General features: G+C 40.0%; 2 protein-coding genes across 3 annotated transcripts; one reads left to right on the top strand and one right to left on the bottom strand.

The window, feature by feature from the left end:
* Positions 1–942: 942 nt before the first annotated feature.
* LOC111330756 (uncharacterized) lies at positions 943–8,456 on the bottom strand. 2 transcript variants are annotated; one of them, XM_022935688.2, is made up of 6 exons: positions 7,613–8,456; positions 5,813–6,025; positions 4,888–5,161; positions 4,668–4,803; positions 2,124–2,386; positions 943–1,652 (listed from the first exon to the last, which is right to left on the bottom strand). In XM_022935688.2, exons 1-6 carry the CDS (start codon positions 7,987–7,989, stop codon positions 1,344–1,346), a joined length of 1,572 nt encoding a protein of 523 aa, XP_022791423.2. In that variant the 5' UTR covers positions 7,990–8,456; the 3' UTR covers positions 943–1,343. The 2 variants fall into 2 exon arrangements, with proteins under 2 accessions (XP_022791423.2, XP_088618320.1); XM_088762194.1 differs by lacking the exon at positions 5,813–6,025.
* A 2,645-nt stretch (positions 8,457–11,101) lies between these two features.
* LOC111330783 (orexin receptor type 2-like) lies at positions 11,102–13,949 on the top strand. Its single transcript, XM_022935726.2, has one exon. It carries the CDS (start codon positions 11,125–11,127, stop codon positions 12,259–12,261), a length of 1,137 nt encoding a protein of 378 aa, XP_022791461.2. The 5' UTR covers positions 11,102–11,124; the 3' UTR covers positions 12,262–13,949.
* Positions 13,950–14,004: the final 55 nt, after the last annotated feature.

Here is a 14,004-nt window from a genome sequence, read left to right as displayed (position 1 = left end):
TCAGAAAGTTTGAGCTGATGCCGGAGAAAGACGAACAAGCACATATCCAAAATCCAGTGGCAACATCTATCGGTGCATTTAATGGGGAGTTCACCTAGTAACGATTAATTGTACCCCAGAGACGTTTACGAACAGCAAGCAAGAAATATGTTGTCCAGACTACGCTTGATTCCTCCTTTACAGCGACGGCGAGCGCGTTCGGTAGGATTGTCTGAGGAAAATGGTACGTTTTGGATTTACTGGCGACTAGGGTGGGAAAACGAAGGGAAAAGAAAGAATTTTAATCTGTACGATGAGCCTTCTGCTTGAGTGAGGCAAGAAGAAGGTTGAATTGATTGCGAAGTGTTATGTCGACAAGGAAAACAGCATTTGTTTATTTGTAAAGGATTGTAATGAAGTAACTTATTTCTCAATGCTCACATTTTTGTTTTTAATTAACCTTACATTAGTTAAATTTTTTGTTAGAGACGCCACTGAATGCCACCATTTCTACTAATTGGTCCGATTTCAACGCCTCTGTGATGCATCACAGAACTGGTTAAAGAGCAAGTTGTTCTGTGAACTCAATATTTTTTATTTGAAAATTAAGAAAAAAGAAATTGAAGGGCATCTCTGTATTCCAATGCAGAATTCCTTGTTCACCTGATACTGAGTGATATAGTGTTATACTTACTCAAACGTCCTTGAAAAACGATTTTCTGGTAACAAAATGAATAGTCTTTTCATGTTCCTAAATAAAACTTATAAATTGAAAGTCCCTTCTTTAAAATAGAACTGAGCACTTAAAAAACGGACGCATGTATGTCTGGCCGAACTTGCCCTGGAATAGCGCTGGACAGTTTTTACGCCTCGAAGAAATTGCCTTTCCTTGACGGGAGGGAGGTGATAAAATTTCAAGATATGGAAAATTATCGCGACCCCTACAGAAAAAAAATTATTCAGTTTAATAAGAGGATCCATTTTTATTAATTCTTATAAAGTCATCGACGGCAAGAGTTTATAATCTCTCGTCGAACGATAGAATCGGACCGCTTCAGACGTTCTTATGAAGAATGTTGTATCTGATGATGGCTTTGTGAATGTTAGTATGTGAAATGAAAAGCGATTGCGTCTTATTAGTTGTGAAAAATGCGTGGGGTTTATCGAGAATTAAGTGCGAAAATGATAAAAGTAATAAATAAAAAATAAATTTAGGAGAGAAAGGTTGGCAAATCAATACACTAATTCGGAAGTAAATATCTTGACGAGTTTATTTTCTATTTTTCTATTGTTATGTTTGTTTTTATGGCTCACGGTCCAAGTTTAACAAAGACCATTGAAAACGGGTTTCGATGTAAATTTTCTCAAGGAAATTTCATGGGTGGAGGTCCCATTCTGGCCAGTGCTCTTCTCTTAAACCAAAAATAAACTACTAAGCAACCAAAGCACAGACCTAAAAGAATGCACCCAATCGCTACCCCAGCCACCCCCCCTGAGGAGAGTCCTTTTTGCTTCTGCGTTGTTGGCTCCTGAGGGCAAATTGATGATGAGTCGAACGCGTTTTCAGTCGGGTAACGGCTTTCGAACGAGTTGAAGTTGAGGTTAAACTCTATTTCAACGCTGTCGGTGGAGTTGATCGCTGCTTCTCCTTCTATCTCTAGTCTGACAGGCACCTAAAGGCATATGGAAGAAACTACATGAACATACAAGCTTAGTTTTGACATGTATACATATGTCAGACGCAATGGACACTGTTCAGTTTAAAACAATAAAATTCAAAAGAACGACATGCAGATGGCCTCAAGCGCCTCAAATACCGATTGGTTTTCATGGCATCTAATCGGTTGAGTTGAGGGCAATGCCTTAAAGTCGCAACAGGGCGTACAAATCCGCTTGATCAATTAGACCACAGAAAAAAAACAAAAAACAAGAGAAACTGAATGGACCAATCTGTGTGTAGCATTTCCGTCCAAGATAGCGATGTCCTTTGTCACACAGTCTTACTACACAGAGCGTGTAATGCTCCAGCCGAAAAAATATGAGTGTCATATAACTACCTATCTGTCCATTCCCCCACCAGAAGATAAAAGCGCGTTGTGTCTCTTGAGACAAAAGATCACAGGACCGTATGAATGTCTTCTTACCAGCTGTGACTCTTCACCTTCCTTCTCAGTAAAGAACCATCTCCATATTGTATTTGCTTGAGCATTTTCGGGCCAGTTAATTCGCAGCTGTCGCCATACGTCACACTTGATGCCACGCGCCACACCCCTTCCTTGATAAACAGGCCTTGCATCTGGATCTTCAAAGAGCGCTATTGTACCAAATGGTGAGTCGAATACAGCGTTGTCCTCTTCAAACTTTAACGTCGGTGCTGTAGAAGCTAATTTTTGCTCGTTGCATTTACCTTGAGTGAACAGCAATTCGAATTTTTACTACAGTGGGTTTTTGTACTGCACAGCTAGCAATCCTTATGGACTGTGATATCACCCATAATTAATTAATAAAAAATGGCGCTTAAAATGGCAAAACACAGGGTGGAATATAAACCAGCGAGCCGAACACGACTGCCCTGTTGTCCATTGACATAGATTTCATAAGCACCTAAGCATTTCAGCAGTCTTCATTGGCTTATTGTTGTAGAGTATTTTAAAGGATTGCTATTTTGATTTATTTTTAGGATTCTTTTCCGGCCTCGGCCGTGCCATTGATTGGGGAACTGATGAACTCGTAGAATTTATACATATTACCCATTACTTTATGGTTCATGAGCAATTCTTGAGTCATATCTTTCGGGCCCCCTTAGCGAATGATTTTTGCTCCTTGTTCGAAGAGAATCAGCTTCGCGAAGTAATATTTACTTTGAAGATAAGAGATTACCTTTCTCTGGCCCGTAGCCTTTTAGTTCGCGCGTCGCGCGAGTACGAAGAAGTTTTTATTTTTGACGATCTATTGTTAGCAGGAAGCGTAGTCCACTTTAACGACCGCTTGATTGGGTTAGGGCTGAATTAATATGTATAAATTAAAAAAAAAATAGTTCTTTTGTATTAGATATTAGTCTCTTTAGTCTAGTGTCTAGTCTCTTTAGTCTGTAGTTCTCCTCTTTCTTCTGTCATCTTGTAATTGTATGTAAATATTATAATATAAAACTGTGTAAAATTACTTTTCAATTGTCTGGCTTGCCACGACTAGCTCTTCGCTATTTGCAAGCCAGCCTAGTAATAATCACCTGATACTTACGTGGAAATAAACTTCAAACTTCAGATAGTTAAGTCTTGCATATAATCTTCCCTTACCATACGCATCGAGGACGTTGCCTGATTTAGGCGGGGAGGAATGTTGTAGAGTATTTTAAAAGATTGCTACTTTGAGTATTTTTAGGTTTACCTTTTGTTTTGTTAAGTCTCGCCTTTTTGCGTCTACGTGTTATTTTGGTAGATCTATAGTTTTGATCTTTTATTTTTAGCGTGTGCTTGAACTTGGCTGAGTTCGTGGATTTCCTTCTCACCGTGCTAGTTATTTTAATCGCTTGTTATGGTTGGAAATGGCTAGTTTCATAGGTGGTCATGTTTGGGTTAGTAAAGCTGACCTTGAGTTCTACCCACACTGAGTTCCCGTTTGTGTGCGCAATTCCTGTGCGCAGCTGTTAGCGTTCAATTGGTTCTTTGGCGCTCGACAAGTGCTTCGGTGAGGGCCAACCAGTTTTCCTCTTTTTGAAAAATAACGGATACACTGTGGAAACTCGCACGGTCAGCTAACCCAAACATGTCTACGATTTTCCTACTTCAAGCGTTGGTTCCTTACGCTAGAGCATGATTATTAGATGCATAGAGCGTTGCTGTAGTAGCTCTCCAGAAGAAAATAAAAGAAGAAAAGCACAGAGTCGTGGCACCTCTTGTTAATTCGTCCGAGCGAGCTGTAAAACCCCCTACATTATTAAAGAAGTGCGCCATTGCATTGCTTTTTCATTATTACTCTCTCTGATTGGTCTAGAAAGTCACGCCAACATCTCAACCAATAAAATCCCACAGGGATCAACGAACGCTTTTCATTCCACTAATTTATTCATGTTTTTCTCGTTGCCATGTTCCCACCAATAACGTAGCTCCATTTTCTGCCTTTAAAAGCACACACAACCCACAATTCCTCTATTCGCTCCGATCCGACGAAGGGCTAACGCTCGTCACGTCAGCTTTTGTAATCGTTACGGTGGCCAATTTACCATTTCAACTTTGTTGATATATCCAAATTATTTCTCAACCAATTAGATTCAAAATTGAAACCAATCGCGTCTTTGTTGCGATTTTGTCATTTCTGTTTTCCCGCACTAAGGTCCTGTCTTTTTGAGAGCTCACTGGCTCTCGCTGATATTTATCATTCTTCTGATTGGCTGTTGTAATTACCCTGGTACCTTGATAGAAAGTGCACTTTATCAACGGTAACAACCATAAACAGTCTATTCTGCAGGAGCGAGAGAGGAATTAGCCTAATCTTCGGAAGAGCTTCAACATAAGCTTCTCATGTGAATTGGAGGGGGAAGGGAATAGGCAATGGTGATGCCCCCTGATGCTCTCGGGAGGAAAGGAGTGATAACGATGACGACGATAACGGTCAATGATGAAATTGACTGAAAGAGTCACTTAGGAAGTTATCTGTTGAGCTACCGACAACAAAACACGACCTTTTACCTGTCTCTTTGTTGTAAAAGGTACTTTTCATCGTCGTTCTATCCCGGATATCTATTCCTGCTCCAGTTTTCGTCGTTTGATTCGGGTCACCATCCGAGTCTTTTCTATAGAGGTGTTTGTCGAGGTCGTAATATTCCTGTGGTTATGACCAGAAAAACAAGTATCGTCATCACTGCGCATGCACCATATACCACAATTACTCTTACTACTCAGTTCTTACCTGGGCACTCCAAACTCGAGTGGATTCTGCAGTCACTCGCTCCAAATTGACGTCAAATCTCCTTGGAAGTTTAGGTAAAGGAGGTGGACGGATAGCTCCTCGGCACCAGATTTCTTTTTGAACTTGAAACTCAGGTTCGTTAACGAAAAAGTCAATAAAACTGTAGGAATGAATTATTCCTCCCGTAAGGTCCACGGCGCTCTGTGGCCGGGCCTCGATGAGGACTGGGACGGAGGCGTTACCAGATGTGTGTGACCAGCCTTTAACAGAGAACCTGAAAGAATTCAAGAAATACAATTTAACAAGCAAGGGTTCCTATTTAGTACTTTAACTCATCCTTGTCTCTGCTTCATCGCGCCATCTGAGGTTTGCTTATACAGTTTTTATTACAGTTGAGCTGGATTGTGCAAGAGACTTCCTTGAAGCGGTATTGGACGAATTTGAGTCGCTATTGTCACGGAAAATATTAAAAATAAGGACCCTAGGACAACCAGTCTTTCGCATAATTTTCGATTTGACGGAGAGGATGGATTCAGGTTGGTTGTGCCCGTTCCCTTTCCCGCCCCTATGTATTTTTTCGACAACTGCCATTTTCACAATCTAGTGAGACTAAGTTAGGTAAGCGGAGATGACGTCAGAAAATAAACACGTCATAAAAAGGGAATGAAAACGAGGTAAGGACAGTTGCACTTATTTGTCACGAGGTTGGGACGAGCGGATCCGAACCTCAAAATTTCGGATTTTGCGGTCTGATGATAACATATTTAATTTTCAGTCAGATAGCTTGTTAAAGTGCGCGAAAATAATTGCTTTGAAAAATAAGAAGAAGAAAAGAAAACTAAGATGGCTTCTTAAAACTGTAATAAAGGTAACGAAAAGCGAAACTACGGGGGAGGGATCTATCTCCCACGTATAAAAAACTGACCAATAGTCCAAAGCAGTCTCATTTTTGCAAATTCTCCACCCTTTCACAGCAATATTCCGCACGGCTTTTTGTCCGAGGTATCTGGCATTTTGTGTTTTATTTTTGTACACGAGGTCTAATACGACAGTTGCGCTACAAGCGTCTGCAATCAACTTCAAGGAACTTTCGCTTTGGGCAAAACGGCATCTGTATCGATCATATCTCTCCTGTGTCCTGCAAAAAAGCCCAGATAACCGCAACAAAATATTAGTATCTATTACCATTAAAGCGAAATATTTTTGTGGTATAATGAATCGTTTATTGAACACGCTTGTTCGATCAAGATGGCTGAATATTAGCCCCGTTCCTTCATCAGTTTTTTTGCGTCTCGGTCCATAAAAACGCAGAAAAAGACCTTGGCCATAACACAACCATCTTCACCTCACGCTTGGTCAATAACCCGTATATAATGATAATGCTGACGATGACGATGATGATGATGACAATATTGATGATGGTGATGACGACAATCAGGATAACGAGGTGAAAGATGATGTTATTTAGTTTATTAATGACACAGGCATTTATAAGTCGAACCTTCGACCTCCATATTAGTAGGCTACGCCGTTTAACTAGGTTCATGGCGACAAACGTCCTGCACACTGCAGGATAGGAATGTCGATGGTAAGTTCTGACCCTCTCACTCTTAAGATCTCGTCAGCAATTCCCCTTACTCTTTGCCATACAATTCTTATGATGTTAGTTGGAGAATTTGGTTTTGGATCAACTCAACATTTCCTTATTGGTATTTTTCTCTATTCTCATTACTTCTTAGCTTGATATTGTATATAGATTGTAAGGAGAAGTTCTGTCTTAGTCAATCATGGGAGTGGAAGGGTTTCACCTCGTTCCCAGGGCCTTTTCCTTTAGTTGGGGGTGGGGCTGGGGTGGGGTGCCCCACCCCTAGCTAAGGGAAAAGGCCCTGGGAACGAGGTTGTAAAGAGCTAAGCCTGGTCATTGTCGAGCGAAGGATGATGTTATTCGGTGGATAGCGCAGGCTTACTTCGATAATGATGGGATGACGACGATAACGATTTCGATAGCAGCGACAGAGACAGTGGCAAAAACAGAGTAGTGATAAAGATAGTGGTAACGATATCGGCAACGGTAACGATAACGATGACGATAATGATGATGATGATGATGATGATGATGTGATGCCAAAATAAAAATGGAAATAAATAAAAGCCTATGTTGGTGCTATTTTTGTTATTTTTTTCCCTCACGTCCACCGATAGCTCGCCCGCTCTGCTAGGAGTTTCATGGGGGGCTCCCAAAACCACCAGCTACGTAGGCTAATCGTTGGCAGGACATTTAACTCTTCCTTGGAAGCATTTTCTAACATGCATCGAAGGCGCTGAGGCAATAGATGAGAGAGTACACGCGAAGGAACAGACTAGATGTTGAATACGTGATAAATCATCAGATTTTAAAATCTGGTTATGATGTTTCAAATAGATTATGACCTGATCATATCTCCATCACGCCCAGGTATTCAAAACAATGGAAACAAAGGAATTCACATTCCTTGAAGCATGACACGCAAATATTGAAAAAAATGATGAAATATTAATTCGAGACCTAAACCAGGCAATTTAATCCACAAAATTTTCAGCAAAGTAAAGTGCAAGGAGGTCGAAGTACCTGAGCATTGCCTCACAAATTTCAAGGATACCTTAAAGCGGCATAATCTCCACTGATGGATACAAATATGTATTTTTTTTTTTTTTTTTTTTTTGGCGATCTAATTAATGAACTTACCATGTGAAACTCTTGCACGCATTAAGGTATAAATTCAGTTTCTCTTCCTCGTCTTCTAAGACGGGTAGATATAAATTCGCGATTTCATCCTTGCTTTTGTCATAATACGTTTCCCAATCGTACTCCTGCGCCAACAATGTAAATGCCCCTCTCTCCTTTTCTGCATCGTATCGCTCCTCTACAAAGTACGTGGCATTTCGGTGACTCAAGGTAATCTCCATGCGAGTGTGAAATTCTGTCGGGGTGACATTTCGCGGGAAAGGTTCGTAATCCGCTTCCTGCGAGTTGCTGGAGCAATCGAGAGAGCTTACGAACTCGAGAAAGAAAAAAAGGTAACAGATCAGAGGAAATGTGACGGAGGACATCTTCATAAACATCGGACAAAAGCGATTGAGGAAGATAGAAATCTTGGTGTAGATGATGTCACCGCTTGGCTCCGAAATTAAAATGGTTTGAAATTGCAAACTCGTCACGCATATAACGGTCACACGTCAATCTTGTTTTGCCGCGTCACGCAATGGTTGAAATTTCGGTTGAAAGTGAACCCCTCCATATAATGTCTCTCGATACTTTTGTTTTTTAGTTTTATAATGGAATATTCAGCTCGCTGTTACCTGACTTAAATGTTTCTTGTTGACAGGATTTGTGTAGTAGATTTATGTCTTATGAACACGCTCAAGATCACGGAATAAAACTGGTCAGTTCTAAACTCTTACGGATTTGCGGATATATGTTTTTAAATCCTGTCGACAAGACTCTTTATATCCGATTAACTCAAGCCTGCGTTGGCCGTTGGTATGAAAACTCAAAAACTGAGATCCATCGAAAAAAACTGCACGCGTGTCCCCCCCCCCCCCCCCGCCACCCGCGCTCGTCTCGCGCTCGCCTCGCGCTTTTATATCATGTGATTCCATCCACTCACCTGAAAATTGCAAAAAGAGAACATTTTACGCAACATGAAAAGGCTTTCCATCCATAAGAAGATAAAAAGCGAAAGTTACCAGCACATGCACGTAATGTATTTTGCCAAACTTAACTGCAATGTGTATTGACTTATTTTACGCTAATTACTTCGGAAAAATGACGCTTGAAAATTGATTGAACAAGAATTATTTTGATTAATTTAAGTTTATGAAAGCTCGGAGGTAGGATACAGAGAATAAATTGTGTTTTTATTGATTTCACTGCCGGACTTCCCCGAAAAAGTGTTGTTCTCACATGTGTAGAATAAAACTCAGCAAACCAGCCATAGCTTTGTCTATTAACCATTTAATTCTCATGAGTAACTAAGAAACAATTTTTCCTTAAAATACCGATAAAATATCACGCAGACAAGTAATGAGAATAAAGAAAAACATCAACAAGGAGATTATTAGTTGATCTAATACCAAATTCTCCAAAGTAACATCATAAGATTCGTATGGCAGACAGAAAGGAGAATTACTAAAAAGATCTTGTCAGTGAAAGGGGTAAACACCTAAATAAACAGATCGAGATCTGAGTCGGTGATAGTTTAAAATTGTCAGAAGTGTAAACTTGTTAAGGCCGGTGAATTTTATTGAAAAAATATAAATAGTGTGACTGAAGTGTTTTAATGATAGAGTAGATATATGCCTTGAAGGAACGTAGATATTTTCCGGTCGTAAATATTTTTTTAGGAAACCGCAAATTTAAAGTGCTATTCGATCGCGAGCCTATCGAGAAATGTATAAAGAAGAAATTGAACAAACCATGAAATGAAATTTTTAAGGGGGTTGGAAATTAAGGTGCGTTGCATATGTTTAAGCAGTAAAAAGCGTGTTTCTACGATATATTTTAATTATATACTAAATCCCTCTTGGATGAAATCGCCGAAGACTATCTTTAGGTAGCCAGTAAAGGTGCAAACTGCGTGTCCTTTCAATCGGTTTACCGGCGTAATAACCCACTTGAGACATGGAGAGAGCCCGATAAAAGTTACTAAATTACGAGTCGGAGTGCAGTCTATTGCTTTTATAAATGACCTTCAAATTTCTTTGGTTTTGCCGGTGTAATAAGCGATAGGGTTTTAACCAATCAGAGAGCTCGTAGTACGTATCTCAGTTATTTTAAAAAGAGCAGATAAACTTTCATCTATTATCCTTCCGCCGAAAATGCGAGCAATGAATTATCTTATACGAGAAATTGCTTTGCAGGATGTTTGAGGAAATGATTAGCATATTGAAGGTATTTTATATATTGTAGTCACCGTTAAAAGGATTCAAATCTCGCGGAGAGATTTTAGTTGCTGTTTACCATCCAAAGCCCTTAAACATCATGAAATGACGTTTTAGATGGACTGACAATTCCAAAATACATTTTTTTTTATGATATTCTTTACATAAAGAAAAGCATCAAATCAAAATCGCAAGAAACTGTGGGAAAACGTTTTCGGTAAGTGGAAATAAAATTAATTCTCAGTTGAATAGGAGAAGCTGTCGTGTCTCAGCTCTGTGCTACGCTTAAGTTAAAGGTTAAAAAAATGCGCTGTACATATACATAGTCATCTCGCTGCAGAAATGCACTCTAGGAATGAAGATCTACGAACTTCTCATGCTTTGATATTAATATAAATAATAATAATAATAATAATAATTATGATAATAATGAAGGATTCTTTTAGAGCGCCATATCCTAAAGCTCATGACGCTTTCCAACATTTTGCAAGGGACTTTGGCCAAACTGCATTGAGCAGTTCAAAATTTTTTAAGGAAATTTTTGCAGATGCCCCCGATATTAGAATCAAGGCCAGACCACAACACCAAGAGCAACGTTCCCTGCTCTTTGCGATAAGTGTGTGGATTCTTTATAAGACTATGATGTAAAACGTAATTAAGTGAAAACATTTTTTTCCTGAGTACATGGCCAGTAAAGCTAGCTAGTTGGTGAGAGTTTTGGGCGGCAAAACTATGAAAGGAACACTAACGAGCTCGAGGAAGTTGTTTTCGTGATTTTGCGGCCCTTAATTTCATCGAGTGCCCGAAAATCCACCGGATTATGTGACCTCTGGAGCCAGGCTTTCACGTTTTCTCTTTGGTACGAGTGCGAAGTTGTTTAATTTTTTGCTTTCCCTTCCTCCTCTGGGCGCGCGTCAACTTTCCACCACACAGAGGCCTGGGCACAGTTAAACTTAACGCTGAGTGAGTAAAGCCGAAAGAGGAAAAAGCAATCGGCCTTTGAACCCTTCACACGCTAGCATCAGTTTGCATATTCTCCATACTGTTCTCTATACATTTCCTGGAGGGCTTACCATGGAGAATTTGGCTAACAATCAATTAAATGCTTAAGGGTTAATTCAGATCACATGACAGACTCGATAGAGCTTACAAAAAGTGTAACTTCAAAGGGGCTGTGTTTATAAAGTTCTTCAATTTTTTAGGCGGCATGGAGAGTATTCCCTGTACTTCTGCCTACTAAACTTACATTACCCATAGAACGTAATATTATAATCTGATTTTATTTGCAGCCATTGGTGTTACTGAGAAACTTGCGCAATGAATCTTCTGTTCAGTTTGGTTACTGTGTCCTTGTTCGCGTCTGCCTATATGGTCATCTTTTCAGTAGCACTTACCACAAACATTTTCATTATTTTCCTTGTTCTTAAAAAGCCTTCAATAAGAACAACCATCACCTTCGTCTTCGCCAACATGGCTGCCGCCAACCTTCTTGTAGCTGTCTTCATCATACCACACGCTGTGCGGTATCTGTTCGCTGCAGACGTTTGGTTTCCAGGAATGCTCGGTCAAGTTTCTTGCAGACTTATACATTATATAGACGCTATCTCCACTTCAGCTTCCATTTTAGGCTTAATCACCATCTCGCTGAACCAGGCGTACACTATCTTGTTCCCCATAAAGAGGGTTGCAATGATACGAAATACCAAGTTTATTTCTCTGGTTATTTGGCTCTCGTCTGTGATTTTCACGTCTCCTTATCTTGCTATGTTCGGTGTCAAGAAAATGTCTGGTCAGCGGCATCGATGTGTTTACGTGGTCCTCGACCATGTCATTTTGAAACTTCACGTTTCATTTATATTTGTTTTCTTGTATGGATTTCCTCTCGTGTTTATGGCAACTTTGTACGCTCTCATGGGACGAAAACTGTGGTTTCGACGCATTCCAGGAAACATCTATAGCATCCACCGACATGCTGCCGCGGAAGCTAAACGTAACGGCACCCGCATGCTAATCGTAGTCATAGCAATATATGCATTAAGCTGGCTTCCTCCTCACGTGCTTAACATGTGCAGGGTTTTCGAACCAAACGTAACAAGAAACCTGGCCTCCCATTGGTCGTTGCTCATTGCATTTATTGCGCATGCGAACTGTGCTTTAAATCCTTGCATTCAAATGGCATTAAACAGAAAATTCAGAGCGGAGTTCTTAAAACTGTGGAATACTTGGAGAAATATGCAGCAGTGGTGCATTCGTAAGAAAGAGGAAGTTGAGAATAACAGGGAAGCTAAAACATGCATGGGAGGATTCAAAGCTTTGGAGAATGCTCTAGAAAGCTTAGCAAGGGGAAGAGGTAGACTCTATGATTTGAGCCCTGCAAAAAGAGATGGGCGCCCCCGTTCATTCTCCCCCATACAGTTATCTTACTACAAGAAGGCAGTGGGAACAGAAAGCTAACATAGATTACTACAAAATGAAGCAACAATGCTAAACAGAGGCATTTAGGATTAGAAACGCGATCTATACCAAGCAGGTTACCGCAGGTGCCATTACCTAGATATTGGGCTCCTAGTTACCGTCATTGAGTACATTTAAGTAAGGATGGGCCGATACGGCTTTTTCCGAATCGATACGATACCGAGTACGATATTTACTTTTTTCTTCGATATCGATACCGATACCGATACTGTGACGTCGTGGAAATAAATAGTAAGTCACGTGATCTGAGTGACTAAACGAGACACTCCTATGGTTTTCTGTTCAGTTCTCTATGGTAGCATCAGCAAGACAGTCAAACAGGTCAAAAATCTTAATTTATTGGGACTCATTTTTAAGTTTCCCGAGGAAATGAAGAAGACCGCAATGGTACAATCTTTTGGCTTATAGTATTAAGCAATCTGCAGCTTTCACTTGCATTCATGATCATATGGCGTACACTGAAAGGCTATCAGTCACTGCACTGGTCACTGATAATAACCAACCGAGGGTGCCCGACTTATTATGGATCCTGCGCTTCAATACACGATACATCAGAGACTCCCAGGTATACAGGGTGCCATGCTTTAGAACTATTTAACCTCTCTCAGTGCTTTTCTCGCTCGAGATTTTTCTTTAGTAAGCTGGCATAGTTTGTGACTCATTTTTGTTACTCCAGATATGTCCTTGCAATGCCTGGATTGTTGTGAGTTGTGATTTTGTTGCCGTTGTACTGAGTGACTTAACATTTATAGTTAATAAAATTAGGTCCTATTTCACAGTGAAATGTTGTACTAGGGAATGGAAGAAACCGCCACTTTGACCGATACATTGCGGCAATTAAATCTTACATCGCACAAATGTGCACATGCACGATCTCGAGCCCGGAGTCTTTTCGGCTGCTTGTCAGTGGTTAGTCGCGAGAGATTTAAAGCGCACGTAGGTCACGTGCAGTATCGAAAGAATCGATACTCTTCGCTAGTATCGATATTTTTCGATCCCACCTCGGTATCGCTGGTATCGAATATTTGGTATCGGTATCGGCCCATCCCTACATTTAAGCGTTTTTGATCAAATCGACCAAGAATGCCTGCGTGGTTTATTGCATTTAATTTCTTTGTATTTCTTAAATTTCTTTAAATTCTTTGTATTTAGATGTATTATTATGGAAAGAAACTACGAAAATCAAACATTGCTTTAAGACAGTATGGTATGTAAGAAATAAGGGAACTTCTATCAATTTGAATTGCCATGGTTCTGGAGCGCTTTCCATTCAACAAAAATCACCGGTTCAAAATATCGGATTTTTCGCTGATCGAATGGAACGCGTCCGACTGTATCCAAGAGGGCACACTCACAACGCATTCCAAAATTTTCGAAAACTTCTCCCGGAACTTTTCCCATTCCATTCGATTTCAGACCGGAAATCTCGAAAATTTTGATCAAATGGAAAGTGCCCCTGGACTCACGTGGAAACCCAAAAGGATTATCACATGTGTGAGAGGATAGTGAGTCCAGAACAATGACAATTTAAATTGGACGCCATGTTTCGATTGGGTGCATTATTTTAATTTTTCTAGTTTTGAGTTAGACAACAACTTTTCATTTGTGTAAAGTGGATATTGGCCAATTCTCAGTGTAGAATAAACGAACAACAATCTGAAACGCTAGTTGTCGCAAATGTTATTGTGATGAATTTTTAAGGAATCCTACACGTATCTACAT

Source organism: Stylophora pistillata, chromosome 5 (assembly GCF_964205215.1).
Source record: "Stylophora pistillata chromosome 5, jaStyPist1.2, whole genome shotgun sequence".
In the NCBI taxonomy this organism is placed as follows: Eukaryota; Metazoa; Cnidaria; class Anthozoa; order Scleractinia; family Pocilloporidae; genus Stylophora; species Stylophora pistillata.
This window is presented reverse-complemented; position numbering and strand designations above follow the sequence as displayed.

Excerpts from the sequence above, each read along its gene's own strand:
- LOC111330756 (XM_022935688.2), bottom strand. The coding sequence starts at position 7,989 with ATGTTTATGAAGATGTCCTCCGTCACATTTCCTCTGATCTGTTACCTT. Across the intron at positions 2,387-4,667 it reads CTTTTACAACAAAGAGACAG|GTAAATGCAACGAGCAAAAA; the intron begins GTAAAAGGTCGT and ends TGTTCACTCAAG. Across the intron at positions 1,653-2,123 it reads AAGGTGAAGAGTCACAGCTG|GTGCCTGTCAGACTAGAGAT; the intron begins GTAAGAAGACAT and ends ATATGCCTTTAG.
- LOC111330783 (XM_022935726.2), top strand. The coding sequence starts at position 11,125 with ATGAATCTTCTGTTCAGTTTGGTTACTGTGTCCTTGTTCGCGTCTGCC.